An 18,713-nucleotide genomic window follows, 5' to 3' on the forward strand; every position below is an offset into this window, starting at 1 on the left:
TTTTTGCTTTAGGTTATTGCAACGCAATATTTGGTGGAAATTTTGTACTCTCGTTTCTTTCGAGGTTTGTTATGGATACCAAGGTTTTATAAAAATAGGATTTCGATCTTGCCAAAGAAAAAATTACCGTAGATTAGTTGCAGAAGAACTCTTGCTTTTTGGGATCACAAATTTGGCCAAACTTTGATTATAAAGCGCTTTCTTTTGTATGAAAAAATAATATACCTCTCTTTAAAGTGCATATTGCGATTTCTTATTATCTTTTTGCTATTTTAGAAGATATGGCCACCATTTCAACAACGTTGAGGAAAGCTTCACGTGTCTATCACAGGTTAAGTACGCTAGACCGCAATTAGCTAGATCAGCATCTGGAATCCGGAAGTATATAATTAATACTGGAGAGCATACCCAGACTCTTCGCCTTGAAAAATGCACGTAAGTGTTTAAGGTATAATTTACAAATAGTGAAATAACAATAAGAACACATAATTGAAATAATGTCATGTGCTAAGGAGGTAAAATGGGACTTTTTGCGACAAGGGTGATGTATTCAGTACGACCTGGAGGCGAGTGTACACGCGAGAAACTTAGGCAAGTAAGGAAAATATTACTCGAGTCGCGAAAGTCGGATCCCCTATAGTATGCACGATATTTTTTGTAACAACTCGTAAGTATAGCCGTTTTCTTAGGCCTGTTAATGAGCCCTAAAATACCGGTTCTTCAACTGTGTGATATAAGCGCAGGTATAGAAACTCACTTCTACTAGCTAGGAAGAAAATTGGGATGTCACAGATATATAGTATACTGTTCATCTGAGGAGGGAAAGAGGAATTTTTAACGAGCTCAAACATCGTGCAAGACAGAAGAATGGAATTGAACAAAAAATCCAGTAACAAGGAAAAAATGTCAAAACTTGCTGTCCTCTACAAAAATATATTGTTTACCTTGATTGAAAAAATGCTCTGCTGCATACTTCTCGCAAAAAGCTGTTTAAAACCCCAAAAATGAAGTTTCAGTTTTAGCCAGATGATAAAATTTTTCAATTTCAACTATTGGAATTTAAATAAATGAAACCGTCTGCTGAAAATCAGCAGTATAACACTATACATATTTCAAATTATATTAATAATTAATTAAACAGAAAGAGACAAATGAATTTATTGCAAAATAAAGGAAACCGCCATAAAAAATTTAAAGTACATAGAAAAGACTGTTAGAGTTCTGTAGAGTACTGTTCCCGCACCAACAGAACAGCCCCAGATCCTCGAGAAACCCCTCATACCGAGTCTCAAGAGAATTAAAAAAAATTATCAGCACACTTGCTCCCCATATTAAATCCGCTATTTAGTTTTCTTCAATTTAGACTTCTAATTTTTGGCAATCAACCCCAAAACTACCGGATAATGACCTTAAACTTGATTTAAAAACATTTTATAGTTTGGCCAGTTTTTTGGGATTTGGCCGCATTGTGCAACGACCAGCTCGCCTCACATGCTTAAAAAAATCTGTTTTCACACATGTGTGAAAGAATAGTGTTTTATTATATATCTGTGATATCCCACTTTTCCTACTGCGATAAATTAAAAGGATATTTAGCTTCTGATCCCACTTACTCACGGTTTGCGTAGGATCGGGTACGAATAAGATTTTAAGATTTTTTATTTTTGCTCTCCTATGTTGTTTTCCAGTTATGTTCGGAAACAATGATTATGCGAAACGCCTCTTCATGTAAAAGAGTAGGTCGATAGTGCATAAGTTTTCCTACGAAATCCCCAAAATCAATTCTTTTTTATCAAAGAAATCTTCGGTAATATTCGGGAGGTAAATTTGTCTTAGCAAACAAGTGTCAAGTTTGTTGCATGAGGCGCAGGTGTGCCATAGCTGAGTGCAGCAGACTTCACAATCGTTAGTAAAGATAGACTTACCTCTCTGATCACACATTAGGCTGGCTCCTCAATGTGTCTTAAAAATTGCACGTACATCAACGTATGTTTATATCAACACTTCCATGCACGATGTTTTCCACTGCTACCAACTGTCGCATGTGTTTCATTAGTTCACATCCCAGTGTTTCAGTTAACATTGAAATGCATCGAACTATTGGAAGACCGGAATATGTATCAATGAAACAAGCTCGAAGGTTAGTGGCAGTGGGCAATAAAGCACATGTTCGCGTTGCTTCGAGTGTCCGTCGGTGTACGTATAATTCTTTAGACACATTGTAAAGCCAGTCTCATACTTTTATTCGTTTATTTATTATTTTTGTATTATTGTTGTTTTTCAGAAATCCTCAATCAAGGTGTTCCTTCATATCCGAAAACTATCGCTCCTCGTGTGTTCAAGTCTACAGTTATCACCGTTTGTTAACATGGAATATAAAACTAGGTTTGCATATGGACGTATTTAAAGTACCGACTTGCTGCAGTTGTCATGTTCATGGTTATGCAGAAATATATCCTCCATATCAAAAGGATCCATATTCGAATTCTAATGAAACTTTTCCAGGAGTAGAGTTCATCATCCCAGATAAAAAACACGATATTGATGAGGTCATGAAACCCAGTAATTATGTGAATAAGTATAGCCCTTCTTCACATTTCATCACATCCTTGGGAACTCATACAGAACAATTGCCATCTTCTTTCGAATCTGAGAACCGTTTTTCACACACTAAATCAAATATATCAGTAATAGATATGTCGCAAAATCGTTCTACTAACATTGTTTCGAGGCTAGGATTGAATAAATCAGCCTCTATTTCTAGACCTTACGATAAAGTGCCTCTTCATCATGCACCAAATACAAGAGCGCCTGGCTATACTGGAACTTTTACTAAAAGTACGCATCCCAATAGACCGAAAAGGCCTTTCAGTAGAGATTCTACCTTTGATATGGAAGATGTAGATACTGAAAACGACACAACTTTTGTTAAGAGGTAAGTAAAGGTTCAAAATATTTAACATAACTGGGAGAAAAAATGGACAGAATTGGACCTACGTATGTACAGTAAAGTCGGAATCTACTTCCAAAACAAAAAGTTTGTTAACATTCAAAATGTGGAAAATCTGTAACGAAAAAGGGAGAGGTGTACCAAAATTTAACTCCATTCGAGCGGTACGACAAATTTTGTCCAATCGTATGTATACAAGAGTTTTTCTTAACCGCGTGAAAATTTGAATTTTGTCTTGAATATAAATTATATAATTTACTGCATAATTATGATTTAAATGCAGAAAAATAAAGGAAATTTAAATAAGTGTAGCAGTTTTAATGCAGCATAAGTCTTTCATCACGGTTTTTAATACATGGACTCGAATAATAATTTCAACATGTTATTATTGTTTAAACAAATTTACCGCTAAAAAATTATTTTCTTTTCGTTTCTCTTGCATAATTTCAGGCTCATTTAAGGCTCCTGAAACGTCATCAACTGAAAGTCTTGCGATTTTTCCTTTGCCCTTTTTTTTGTTATATATGGTGTCGTGCTACCTTAACGTTAAAAAAAATGCGTGAAGAAAACAGCTGTCCGTTATATTTCAGATTTTTTTGTACTAGTTTCAGCTAGGATATCCGAGACGCTTTAGGCGTTAGGAATTAGGAATCCGAAACTTATAGGGTTCGAACCCCAAGGCGAATTCAAATTTTCACAGCGTACGATTATATGATAAACAGTGTAGTGATTGTATTATATTTATTAAACTACCCATTGTATCCTCTGCTATAAGATTAGTTCTATAAAACTTAATGGATATTTTATGTCCGCGTAATTGCCATAGTTGGCCCGATTTTGGTAATGGATATTGTACCAATAGTCGGCTAACATCGGCGGGCTAAAGTTATAATTGCGCCGTTGGGCCGACTTCTGGTAGGCATGGACACCTTCGAAAAAGATGCTCTGCGATGCACACGTTAACTCGAGAATGAATTGTATGAAGTCGTAACAACAATAAAATCGATCGACAAGATCGTTGTGTTCTTGCGAGATACTGTGTACCGACTTCAAAAATGTAGTTTTGAGAAAAACACGTTTAAATACCATTTTTTATGTGAATACTAGTAATCAACAGAAAATAACTTCGCATGAATTCGTTTTATCATTGATAATCAGAATTTATATTACCACTAAATATTTTCTTAAAACAGGAAAGATCCTCTTAATCGTTTAGAACTAAGGGTACCCAAAAGGAATCTCAATCGAATTTATATGCAATTCTTCCATTTAAAAATGTACCTAATTTTGATATTTTTTCACAAGAAGATCTATATGGAGACACGGAATCTGACATTAAGCATCTTATAGATTCAAAGAGGTGGAAAGACCTTACTGAAGAATTAAATTCCGTAAAATGTCATATACATTAATTAAAGTAATAAAAAGCAGGCATGCGTTGTTGCTACAGATAAAAAAATAAATCCCTACTTGCTAAGCTGGATCTGAGTGTTAATAATTTTCAGAAGGTAGTTGAAGGAAAAGTGAAACGAAGACTATCTAAAAATATCCAAAAACAATCCGAAAAATCTGAATTCTTATCGTGCCTAAAAGAGGGCCACGTAACAGATGTTGGCAAACGTGTTAATTACCTGAAACGTAAAACTGAGTAGATCCATTTAACTAATGATGACTTGATTGTTAACAAAATGAGTAATGAAAGACGTTTACGAGATTTGGAGCAGAATCAAACTTAGTTGTGAAATACTTTGGAATGCAAGGTTATTCTCTGGGGAGAATAAGAGATGTAGTTCCACCCCCTTCTATTGCGTAAATATTTAAAAAATTCCGGGGGAACTATCTATAACTTCAAACAACTAATCCAGTTTACAGTAATCCAAATAGGTATACTACCAATCAAGGTACGTTACCCCTAATCAAGGTAGGACCGTTCTGACGGCCCTCCGAAAACGTGTAGGCAATGCAATTATGAACCTAATGAAAAAAGGTAAATTCCGAGGCTCCAAAAATGCGTACATTAATCCTCTGGTCATTGTTACTAAAAAAAGTGACGATATTCGCCTGTGTTCGGACATTTGAAAATTAAATAAGATACCAATTGATGACTACGATTGTTCTACACCTATGGATATAATAACGGAATGTTGCGCAGGCGCGAAAATAACGTAGACTTTTGACTCGTTGATGAGTTTCTGGCAGACTCCCTTACGTACAGAATGCTGCAAATACACCGCTTTGCATTTTGAATCGAAATGTTACTTATTTTGCGTAACACCTATTGGGCTCAAAACTACAAGCGAAATCCCGCGGTTGTCCTTATGACAAATTTTTAGTTATATATATATATATATATATATATATAATCAACTTATTTACGGAATTTTATTTATATTATACTTATTTGGCGATGATACCGAAATTGTTGTTTGTTTTTACTTATTTCTAACGGCTTAGGAGGTTCTTCTAGAAAGTTGCCATTTTTATTTTTTTGAAGAAAGTTGTTAAGGGTTATACTCGTTCAGACCCACCGATTCTGAATTTTTAAATTAAAAATAACTAATTTAATAATTACAAATTTTTCATTCATTAATTTTAATCTCATTTATGAACCAAAAAATTTCGGAAATCTCAGCCAAGACACGGCTCGTCTTGAGTCAAGTAAACGTGGTCTTAGCCAAGACAGGGTTCGACTTAAGACAAGTAAACGCCGTTTTACCTGTCGTGTCCATAAAAGCAAGACGAAGGCCTATATCTCGACTCAGTTTTGAGACGAACTCAAGGCATAACCAAGTCCAACTCAAGTCGAAGCATTTTTACTCTGGAGGCCACTTCTAGAAAATACTCTGATTCATTTGGATTGACCTAATAATTATAATATTAAGACTTTTAGACATATTTGGCGGGTGAACAACGAAATGCCTTCGAAGAATGTTAAAATTTGACCTGATAAAACACCTGGAAAACCCGGACTTTTCTCGCTTTTCCAGAAGCTCGTTTTAGCATTCGCATAAACGCTGGGTCTCAAAACTCCTCGAAGAGTATGTTTGAGTGACCTGGTTGTCGTGGTGCTCATAATTATGACCTTTAGATACCTCTGTATGATTAACGTCGAAATGTCTACGAATAATGTTAAAATTCGACCTGGTAAACCACCTGGGAAACCTGCACTTTTCTCGCTTTTTCAGAAGCTCGTTATTCGTTACAGATAGGGCAACGCAGTAGAAAATGAGAAAGATTACGAAAGTCCATCAAATTACATAGACTGCGAATTTGATTTGAATCAATCAACTTTGCAGAACCATTAAAATACAGTCTGGTCTTAGTGGAGTCTGAAAGTCTTAATTGTATAACCACCCACTTGTTTCCCATACTGCAATTAAAATTTAGGTAATATTCAGTGAGATTCTTAACCTAGGTTCTTAACCCTCTCCAATTTATAAAATATTTTGAATTGAAAAATTACTGAAAAAAATATTGAGTAATCAAATTCACTACAGTTTATAATATGACCCTATCTGAAAATTCCATAAGAACAAAATTTCCGCCAGAAAATCACCAAATTATAAAATGGCCGAACCAGAAAATTCGAGAATTTAAAGAATCAAAAAAATTGTTTTGTTGAATATCATTAATTTTTTTACTGGAATAAAGAAATACTTTTATCAGAGAAATTTCTTTAATGTTCAAAACTGTATAAAGTATTTTCAAAAAATGTGAAATAAGAATAATTAAAAGGAATGGATTTCTGAATGAGAAATTTTGTTTAAACATTGATACAAAATTTCTTTGATAGAGATATCTAATCACTATATTTTTAATAAATAAATAATATTTATTTTTGAAGATTTTTGAAGAATTTGATACAAGAATTTATTGAATAACTAATCAGAGTAAATATTTAATATGAGACCACGTCCTTCAGATTGCCGGTCTGATGCTCTACCAACTGAGGTATGGAGAGACGAGAACACTTTCTTCACAATCTCCTTAAAAAACCTGGGCTCATATCCCAGCGGAGCTAGAGAGATTTTTTTTCGCTATCTTAAAAAATAAATCAATATTTGAATAATATTGATGACGGCCAAGTAGACAAGCAAAATCAACATCTTAAACTATTAATTAATTTCCCTGGTCAAAAAACGTACATCAATGATAAAATATGTGTTTCATGTTTAGAGAGAAAAATCTTACAAATATAAGGAATGACGTTGACATTCTGCTGGTAAGGAGATTGTGAAGAAAGTGTTCTCGTCTCTCCGTAGCTCAGTTGGTAGAACATCAGACCGGCGATATGAAGGACCTGTGCTCATGTCCCAGCGGAGCTAGAAAGCGTTTTTTCGCAATCTTAAAAAACTAATTAATATTTTAATAATATTCATTATGACCAAGTAGAAAAACATAATTAACATCTTAAACTTTTAATTAATTTCCCTATTCAAAAAACTTACATCAGTGATGAAATATGTGTTTCATGTTTAGAAAGAAAAATCTTACATGTATAAGGAATGACGTTGACATTCTGCTTGTCAGGAGATTGTGAAGAAAGTGTACTCGTCTCTCCGTAGCTCAGTTGGTAGAGCACCAGACTAGCAATCTGAAGGGCCTTGGCTCATATCCCAGCGGAGCTAGAGAGCGTTTTTTCGCAATCTTACAAAATTAATCAATATTTTAATAATATTGATTATGGCCAAGTAGACAAACAAAATTAACATCTTAAACTTTTAATTAATTTCGCTGGTCAAAAGACTTGCATCAAAATCGTCGCAAAAAAATTTGAAACATAACGTTTTTCGACAACAAGAGCAATAAATTACGATAAATTACGATTATGCAAATAAATGAATTGAAAAGTCTCTGCATAATAGTTATTTCCCAATAATTTTAATATTTTAGAGGGAAAACAATTCATTGCCAGGGGGGTTAAAAATTATTATTTGACATATTTACAATGCGAAAAATAGAAGAAAAAAATAGTTTCCAAATAAAAGATTTGAACTAGCGACAGTCTGGTCGTTAGATAGGACATTTACCACTAGACCAGTGACGGAGGCTGAAAAGAGTAGAGTGTAACTCGGTAGACATTTGGCAGCCCCGGCGACCGTGATTTTCATACGCTCATAATTTTTAAACAAGAACCCACTTACAAAGAAGCCGCGACACGTGTCTAATTAATAAAAGGAGAATTTTTGGGTTCCAATCGACTACAAAGCGTAGTTTTATACACGATTATAACCCGAATTATCTCTTTTTATCAAAATGAATCATCGTGAAAGCATTACATCTATTACGTGTCTAATTATTTTTGACATACTATCGATTGATGATAGTTTAATCAAAAAGTCAATGCTGCAGAGGTGAGCATTCGATTCTCGGCGATTGCGAATATTTTAATAAAGTGCGTTTCTCATTAGTTATAAGTAACATGCGTCTTCCCTAAACAAAGTCAGCAATATTTTAATAAAGAATAATGTATGGAGAATATAGTTAAGAATTAATGTTAATAACAATACGAGTAAACGGAAGAAGTATGTTTCAGAGGTTAAAGAAAGTTTAAATTCTTTAGATTTTAGCTTCTGGAAAACAAATGTATTTTGCATTTGAATCAATATTTTTTGTCTTTGAATCGGAAATTTCTGCTAATAGATTATGGCAGTATGGTATACAGTTAAACATTTCTACTGTTGCAACCATGGCATCGCACTTAAGAATTGGGAGCATGATTCTATCAATTTATAGGACATATCGTTTGCTTCAAATTTCACTGTAGTAAACTTTATAATATTTTACTATTAGATCCAGGACATCTTCAGTTAAGTCTGAGCAATTTTTTTATAATTTAATAATATTTCATTTGAATCAAGAAAATAAGAAACAATAGTATATGCTTTTGAATTGATTATGTATGCATTTGATCGAGCCCGAAAGCACCGTTTGACGCTTCAAACCAATATTTCATTAATTCCGAAGTATTTTTTCCTCAGTGCAGTTGTTATATCTGATATTTCTTAGGTAACCGCACCAGGGTGACTCCATTGCAGATTCCATATATTGAGTAACAAGTCAAAGTAGCCGTTGATTAAACTAATTACCTTGCAGGCAAAGGCACAGTTCATTCAAACTTTTCTGATGGATGTCAAACCATCACAATGACGTTAGAATGACACTTATTGTACCAGAAATCTAAGCGAGTTTATGTTAAGTTTCGAAAGCTGCTACAAATCGTCACAGTTTCCTATCTACAGAAACCGGTGCTGAAATTATGAACAAAAACAAAGATGTTATTTTTACAGCTGAGGAGAAAGGCGATTTATATTTTAAACAGTACACGGTTTCCATGGATGAAACCTGTATCTTAGTTGAACAAAGTGCGTCACCTTTTTCAATTAATTTAGAGTCAAAAAGAGAGAAAGATTGCTTGAATTGCTTCATTCCGACGTTCATGGCCCATTGATAGTCGCGTCTCTTGGAGAAATAGTATACTTTGCATCATTTATTGACCACAAATTAAACTAGGTCAAGGTTCATTTTTTGAAAACCAAAGATAAGGTAAAGACAGCTTTTTTGATATTCAAAGCCCATGCTAAAAATCGCACCAAATAAAGAAAAAACAATGTATACGGAGAAAGTTCTTGAGTATTGTAATTCTGATTTTACAGCAGGCCTATAACGAAATGGCATCAAACAAGCGCGAACGATTGTTTATACCTCAGATTATAATGTCAAGGCTGAACGAATTACTTGCAAACTCGCTGCAGTAGTTAGGTGTATAGGTGTCTTCATAAATCAAACCCCTTTTGAAATAAAGTGTGATAGATGACCAGGTATTTTTTATTTAAAACCTTTTGGCGACAAAGCTTTAGCACTCAACAAGAATTCTGGAAAAGGCAATTTCGAGCAAAGAGCAACACCTTACATCTTCATTTTATATTACACTGAGTGAAAAACATATTGTCTTTAGAATTCATAAATTAAAAAGATAATACAATTTAGTCAACCATGAGGTCACATTAAAGAAGATATTCAACAGAGTTAAGGCCACACAAGAGGAAAGAAAATGAAACGCGCTCAATTTGGTGAAAGCAATGAATTCTGATATATGCTGAAGGACAGAAACGAAGGCAGAATGAGACCAATATAAAATGAGGATAATATTACAATGATATACATCGCGCGCTATTCCAACTAACCGAACGCTAAGCGCTCGAGATGTAGTATAAAATACAAAACATGTTCAGTGAGCGCAGATAAGGTTCCAACGTTACGTAGAAAGAAAGCGCGATTATTATAAGACATATATCGTGTGCCTATGAAAGCAGCCGAACGCTAAGCGCTCAAGATTTTAATATAATAAAACTTCACTGCGTTGCCCGGTTATGGAATAAAATACCATATAATTTTAGAAATGCACCTTCCCTGTATCATTTCAAAAATCTCTTTTTCAAATATTTATACAGCATTTCTAACCCAACTCTTGAAATTACTCACTGGTAAACTCTTAAACTGAATTCTCCGACAAATTATCTTCAAATTTCCTTCTGCTTTTATGAACTTTTGTAAATTTTAATTTTTATGCACACAGTTTTACCCCCTTAATTTCTACGTCAATGCACATAAGAGCTTCTAATTAATCACTCAATGTACTTTTCTAAGTATTAATCTCCTATCTAATCTATTACAAATTATGAGGTAGACTATCTATTTTAGTTAATTTATAGATTTAGTTATAAAACTAATTAAGTATATTACCGTTCAATGCTTATATAAATTAGTAATTGCCTTGTATTATTCTGTGCCTCAGAGGATTATTTAGCCCTAGGGACTTTTATTTATTAAATACAAATACAAACAACCTTGAAAACGGTGCCCTGGCGAAATCAATATCAAATGAGGTTAATATTTCAGTGATATACATCGTGCATTGGTCTAACCGAGCGATCGCTCAGCGCTCGAGATGAAGTATAAAATTTAAAAAATGCTTCCGTGAGCGCAGATAAGGTGCAAGCGTCTGGACGAAACTAAGCGCATTTTTTTATAACTTTTACTAATGACTGATTTCAGATCACTCATTCATTCACTCCCACTCAAGGCGTTCAAATGCTTTAAAAATTGACGGTCGTTTATAACGGAATGCACTTGTTATCTCCATCGATGACCATAGGTTTCTCATTTCCTTTTTAAAAAGTCTTGAGACTGCATTAGAATATTTTTCATAAGCTATAGAATCGAATTTCTAAATGTTCAACTTCGTAGGCCACAACTTCAAGTTGCCGGCGATAGTAGGTTATGACTGAATTGCAATCTATCAATTAGTAACAGGTAGGCAAACGTGTAAGTTCCGTAATGCTAACGGTAATTCTGATATACCTAGGCTTTTAGTGGAGTGTACAATCAATGTCTATCATCCTAGGGATATTTTCATTCCAGAGGAGACTAGAGCCTATTTAAATCATTTGGATGAACGTAGCTTCATCTTAGCGCCTTTTCTTCCTAGACTAAAAGCAATGAATCTACCATATTGGATACCCGGATAGCAGATGCACCTTATCTGCGCTCACGGAAGCATGTTTTGAATTTTATACTACATCTCAATCGCTTAGTGTTCGGTTGGTTAGACCAGCGCGCGATGTACTATATCATTGTAAGATTATCCTCATTTGATATTGTTCTCACCGGGCCACCGTTTTCAAAGTTATAGCAGTGACATTTTATGAAATTCAATTCTTGAGTACTTAGCGTTCGTGAGTTTTGGGATGTGCGCAACATACATTATTATCAAACTGTCATTTGGTGCCTACCTCACTTTGCCGTCATCTCTCCCCTTTCAGCATATACAAGAATGTATTGTTTTCACAAAATTGAGCGCTTAGCGCCGTATAGCGCAAAAACTGTCCATTTTTAAAAAAATTTTCCCTGTATCTTTTATTAAGTTCTTATAATCTACATATTTACAAAGTATAACACCTTCACAGACTCAATAAAATCAGTAGCAATCTCTCAGAAATTTATTTTGGCAGCCACAATATGTTTCTTACTAATTTATAAGAAAAATATAATAAACTTATCGTCGGAAGGCATAATTTAGGTCCACGTTCTTGTCCTTCAGACGGGCAGGGAATTGTAAACTGCGAATTTAGATTACCAGAGATGGGCCTTGTTGATGCATCACAAGTAATTTTTCTATGGTATTTCGAAAAGAAATTGGCCCTAATATGTTAGTGACACAAAAAAATCCTTCGGAAAGCAGCATTACAATTCATAACAAGTTTCTGTTACGATTATAGTGACTTCATGTAAACATCAATAACGGCACGCTTACAATGAGTTACTGGTTCGACTTAAAAAAAAAGTCTTAGAGCTCAGCTCGAAAAAGTATAAATTCTTATGAATTGGCACATGCCAGGAAATGTACTTACGAATACACTAGTTTCTTTTGAGGGCGGAAACCTGTAACCGAGAACAGTTGATTGGTATATCCGGCGTAAATCAGAAAGGTCACAGAACCAATCAAACATTTGCCTCGTGCGCAAAGCAAACACTCCGTTTGATGATGACGCCTGGATTACAATTCTTGTTGCTTGTGAAATAAAAACAATAAATATAAAAACTGTAATTCTAATTCATTTGTGGGAGCACCCTGCGAGTATGTGTTGCTGCTCACTACTTTTGGGTTACGATAACAGAAAAATTTAAAAAAAAGAGAAGTGTCGTTTTATATAGCATACAAGTGGACCACATTGCCTTATCGTATGCCACCAAGGAAACAGTCTGCCTACAAGGTTTTCAAAATGAATTCGCATATTTAAATCGAAACAGAAAGCCAACACTCAATTATTGTGACAAACAGCGTGCATAGAAATAAACGTGTAACCCGTTATATCAGGAACGTACTAAGAACTTTGACATGAGTCACCATTACGTACATGAGGGCCTTGAACGAGGTGGTCTAAACGTCTTATACATACATTTCAATACACTAGATTATTGCTGATCTTCTCACTGAATACCTTTTAAGACCTTTTAGGGCCAAGTAATTGAAAATGCCTACAAGGATTGAGAGTTTGTGATTGGCAAATTTACGATTTGCAAGTTCATGATTTTCGTTAGTAAACATGAGTTAATCTAAGTGAACTCGCGTTGAGGGCGGGTGTTGTGCATACATGAATAACACTGCTAGTTTTGCGTGTTTATGCAAGATTGTCTGATTATTCTGAACAGGGCATATAGTTTATCTATATATTCTTAAACTATTGGATATGTGAGTTAGTGTATATTTTTGAATATAGCACAGCGAGAGTCGCTTTACTAAACTTTATATTTTTCAAATTAATTGTTTATTTGCTTCTTCATTTATGCGATAAACATAATTAAACTAACACCTTATGTGATTTATACCGAATTTCACTTACTAGAATTTTCCGTCGAACAGTGGAACTGTACTTTCTAAGAACTTTATCCGTATGGACTAAAAAAGCATTCTAGCATATGTGCTAAGATCCCTTCCATAGATGAAAAATGTTCTAGAAGCCTCAACTAAGCATCGAGGCCCTTATAGACTCTAATGAAATATTGACTAATATTAAGAAAATTCCAATTCATAAAGCTTAAACCCCCCGAGAAACAATCACGATATCAGGGAGTGGTAATGGCTTGTCATCTTTGTCAAAGTAAATCCCATATATGACAAGTCCTTTGCCGTGGTAATTATTACCCGTCGATTAAAGTTGTTTTGCTCCAGGAAACGGTAAAGTTTTAAGTAACACACGTGAGACGTTAGAACAAAGGTCACCATTCCGATCACTACGCCATCGCGGAAACAAACATAGTTAGGTGACGACTTCGATTTGTAAATCTCGATTCTTGCATATTTCCACTGTCATGACGAAATGCCACTCTTGTTCTTCTGGTCGCGACAGACGTTGCAGGCATTAGGTTTTGTATTTTTAGCACGCTCAATGTTCATATGGGTTTTTACATTGTGATATTCAAAATTGAAAAGAAAAAAAAACCACGTGTTCCAACCATGGAGCTTCGCCACCTCTTATAAGTGCCGCGTGTGTCTTCCGAAGTGCGTTCCCGGCTGACTACTGGGATTATTTCGAGACTAAAATTATGGAAAAGAATTTGCTCTTGTAACGTCCAAAAATTGTAATTTAAACCATCTCAGAATTCAACTTCTTCCTTTCGTTCCATTGTGTTTTAAAAAGCAAAATGATAAGATTGTGGGAAGTGGTAACTTTTATAACAAAATCTCGACGCATGCTATTGAAATAGTGTTTTTTTTCCTTCAATAAATGTGATCTTTCTGATTGTTTCGTACCTAGTAAACATGGCCTAGGCGTTCTTTATTTATTTAACTCGCTTCCTTTCCTCAAAGTTTTCGGCACGGTTAATCAATTAAATTTTCTTTCATGACTTTGATAAAATATTTTAAGAATAACGTAACCCAATCTTTCCTTGAATAGAGATACGATTTGTTTCAGCCGTACTTTCGGAGAAAAAGGTTCATTCTTATGTCGACAAATCTACAAAATTCTACGCCTTTGCTTGAAAGTTTCCAAAAACATATGTTTTCAATATTACCGAGAAACTTTTGAGCTGAACACCGTTACGCGAAAAGAGGGTTTCATAAAAATACGACCAATATTTATGGACGATGTACGTGGCTTGCAAACAGAACGATCAGTACATAAATCTGGGAGTTCCAAGTTTACCATAAGTCGAATTTTCTATTTAGCACCTTATCCATTTAGTTTATATAAGGTTGAACAAATATCTATACAAATAGAAATTAAGTAATAAGAATTATTTGAGTACGGTTCCTGTACCTGAAACCGGACTCCTCATTTTCTTTAGTCTCTGCAAAGAAAGCATACAACTCATTGTGAACAATGCAGAGAAGTACGGAAAGATGAGATGAGACATTATACCGTTTGTAGCAAGGATTCAGCATCGAGTTAATAAAAAGAATTGTTCATTTATTATTAACCGACTATTCAGGGCTCGTGGAAATCTTTCTTGTAATTTAATTTAAAAAGCACTTGGAGGTAGTACCAGAAATTCAAAAGTAATCCTGGGTTTTTCATATGGTTATTAGTTCCTTTTTTAATTCCACAAGTTTGGAATCTATGTTATGTAGGAGTGAAAATGCAAAAATTAATCGAATCATTTGAGTTCAAGGAAAGAAATTGTGCATTGGCATCCAAAAAAAATAAACAAAAATTGCATTTGGTTAATATCTGCAAAACTTTAATAATACTTTAAAAAATTGAAAATTCATCAGTTTGGCACCAAGAAAAAATTTTTTCAAGATGGCAAAATAATAAAATAGTTCTGCAATTCAAGTTAAATAAGTTTCAGTTCCGACATATTTACCTTTTGCCAAAAACGTGTGCATCTAACTCGTTTAAAACTAAATTTGACTTTCACGTTTTTTCACGTTTTTATAAAAACTTCTTGCACAACTAGTATACCTGCGGTATTTTTTATGCAACATCACTCTACTTCACCTCTGCATTATAAATACTGTCATATTTTACCTCTAAGGTTGTTGCTCTTGGGAAAACAACTATTTAGAAAGGATCTATTCCATAACTCTCATTCAGAAAGTCTGAAATAGTTTGATTTTAGTTAAAGATTAATTTATTTATATAGATAAAGAGAAAATAAAGACATAAATTTACTAAAACACAAAACTCGAATCGAATTCTTTAAATATTGAAGAAAGATGACTAATAAAAGTCTTTTTGCATGCACGGGTATAAAATTGATAACATGTAACTTTTGCTTTTAAACAATTGCAGTTACGCGAAGACTTTTTCTTGCATTTTCATGAAATAGTGGTGGTTTTGCAAGCTTCCTGCGCTATAGGTCTAGATCTATAGTGAATAGATCATCCTTCTGGGCATCATCTCCAACCACATGCAAAAGAGTTGGGCAAGTCTATCACTGCATGGAGCATCTGTCTGGCCTTTAGTCCCTCGTAAGCTTCTTATCTTATATGAAGTTCTAGTGAGTCTTCAGTTGTTAGGATGCACTACAGGGGTTTCCCTTTTGTAAACAATGTTCGGCGGCACTTGGTAAGACTTTCATACTGCTTTGAACTGAAATATATTATATGAATTATTGCATTCCGTTTTTATACTGTTATTGAAAGTTTATTATGATTATAGCTACTTACGGTTCATACTGGATCAAAACAAAAGACTCTTTTCCCTGCGTTACTGCCTCGACTTCAAACTTCATTCGTTGATTCAGGGAGGGAATGACTTCAGGATAAGGTCGTTAGGTATGCCAAGCTGACTTCTTGCCGATCTTATATATCTTATACTTCAGTTCGAAGCAGTATGAAAGTCTCATCAAGTGCCGTCGAGCACTGTTTACAAAAGATAAACCCTGGATTGCTTTCCGCGAACTTAAGACTCGCTAAAACTTCAGACAAGACCAGCAGCCTACGAAGGACTGAAGGCCAACCAGATGCTTCATGCAGTGATAGACTTGTCCAATTCTTCTACATGTGGTTGGAAATGATACATAGAAGGATGTAATATTCACTATAGATCTAGACCTACAGCACAATAATCCTGCAAAACCACCACTATTTTATACAAATGCAAGAAACATTGTCCGGGTAACTGCAATTGTTCGAAAGCAAAAGGGGCATGCTATGAATTTTATACAAACAGATTTTTATTAAAGTCATTTCCTAGTGCCAAAGCACTGTTGACATGTCATCTTTTTTTTATCTTCTAAATAATTTAATTTAAGTTTTGTATGATGTAAAGATTTGGAAACACCAAATCAAACCATTCTTTGACCGATAATGACAATGATAATAAATGGAGTTGAATTGATAGCTCTCATTTGTTTTTATTTTGTCGTGACCGTAAGACAGAATAAATATGTTTTGTATTTTCGTAAATTTATTACATTATTTTATCTTCAACTATATAAATAAATTAATTCTCAACTAAAATTAGACTATCCTTGATTTCCCCATTGAGAGTTAGGCAATATACTTTCTCTAAATAATTGTTTACCAAAGAGCAAAAACGTTAGAAGTTAGATATGACAGTCTTCATAAGACAGAAGTGAAGTAGAGTGAAATGTTATGAAAACGCGCTGCAGATATACCAGTTGTGCAAAAAATGTTTCTAGAAATACTGTGATTCCGGTATCCCAGCTAACAAAATTTAAGCAATATGCGACGAATTTTGCATGCACGTCGTGCCAATCAACCCGCACAGAATTCTCTCACCTGCGAAGACATATGTGTCATAAATTGAGTTGCATATTGCTCGCATGTCACGACTCATTAAGTGAGATGCATATATCTTGCGAAATTTGAATAGGAATGCTGTAAGAATAAAATTTGAGGTTTAATTACACCACAACAAACTCTATAAATGTCACCTGTTTTAATATCTCAGGCATTTATAGGTCCAATTGAAGTTTTTTATTAATTAATTAATACGCCTTCGTGGTAAAAAACAGCCAATGTACCGGTCAGCACAGGTCAGCATGTGGGTATTAAAATTTATGTGAACTTAAATTAAATTTTTCAATTTATGTCATGTTCCATATTATTCGGGCAGTCTTTAATCAATTAAATTACAAATTAATATGCCATGAAAAAATAATTTTACTTAAAATTTATTGAGCACTGAAGTCATAAACTTTTTTAAATTTATAAAGTTTACAATTTTTAAAATAATCACATGCTCGCAGCATGTGTCTATGTTCCGTGATGGCGAAATGTGACTCATAATGCTCGCAGCTAAATGTATATCATTCAATGCTGGCGAGATGTACGCGTTCTCACATGCATTGTATGAGAATCACGCCATGTGGGTGAGATGCATCGTACGACTTTTTATCTGGGTATTTTCTGTTTGTGCCCCTAAAAGGTACGCAATTTGCTTCCACAACCCATCGGTATGTTCGAAATATGCGTTAAACTACTAAATATCAAGCGGGGTACCAATCCCAGCCCATAGTAGCCACCGAAACAGACAATTTGGTAAGTTTTTGATATCTACGTCTGTTCGGTAGGCCTCCCGCTATACCACTGCCCTCCTGGAGTTTGCAAACTTGTTTCCACTTTCTAAAAATAATCTAGGGGTACATACCACAAATATGCCAAGTCTGAATGCTCTAAAATAAAATACAAGGTTGGTCGCAATATCTTCCATTGATCGGCTTGGTATAGGTACAGTATGAGTCATTTAATTATTGTATTTGTTATCTAATTATCTTATTATAATTGATGGTAGTAACGAACGTAATTCGGACGTAAAATTGCTTAGCACTAAAATAAAAACCAGCAAAACCGACGGTATCCATATTTTAATTGCGTATGTTTCAATAAGTAGATTTTTGTGGTTTACGGATTGTTTGACAAAAAAACTGGTCTTCCTAAATAGACAGAATATCTTAGTTGATACTACTTGTTTTAAATGTTTCCAGACATAACCGACCAGCCAGCCGAGAGGCAAGCCTTGCGGCCAAAAATCAAAGTGAACGTGATGAAGAGCTTCACAAGACTCAGAGACGAATAAATTACAATTACCATCCGATTATTGATTTTTTTAAACCACAAGCCTCGATGCTTCATGGCGAAGTTTGAACTGAGAAGCTGCAGTCCAGTTTTCCGAGAGCGAACTTGGATTTATGGAAACCTGTCATTACGTCGTAGATATAATTTCTTTAAACACAATGTACCTAAAATTCAAGTTATAAGTTTAATATATTTAAGTCTGAAATATGA

At 34.5% G+C, this 18,713-nt stretch overlaps 1 protein-coding gene across 2 annotated transcripts in view; it reads left to right on the forward strand.

Moving 5' to 3' along the window:
• Positions 1–18,713, forward strand: part of LOC117180315 — a 97,931-nt gene extending 79,218 nt beyond the window's left edge. The window contains exons 3-5 of one of the 2 annotated variants that reach the window (XM_033372752.1): positions 280–435; positions 2,285–2,935; positions 18,413–18,713. In XM_033372752.1, the coding sequence (XP_033228643.1) occupies positions 280–435; positions 2,285–2,935; positions 18,413–18,572 (967 nt within the window). In that variant the 3' untranslated portion in view covers positions 18,573–18,713. Of the gene's footprint in view, positions 1–276; positions 436–2,284; positions 2,936–18,412 lie in introns of both variants that reach the window. The other variant, XM_033372751.1, reaches the window with a different exon arrangement.

The sequence above is a fragment of the Belonocnema kinseyi genome, chromosome 9 (assembly GCF_010883055.1).
Source record: "Belonocnema kinseyi isolate 2016_QV_RU_SX_M_011 chromosome 9, B_treatae_v1, whole genome shotgun sequence".
NCBI classification, from domain to species: Eukaryota; Metazoa; Arthropoda; class Insecta; order Hymenoptera; family Cynipidae; genus Belonocnema; species Belonocnema kinseyi.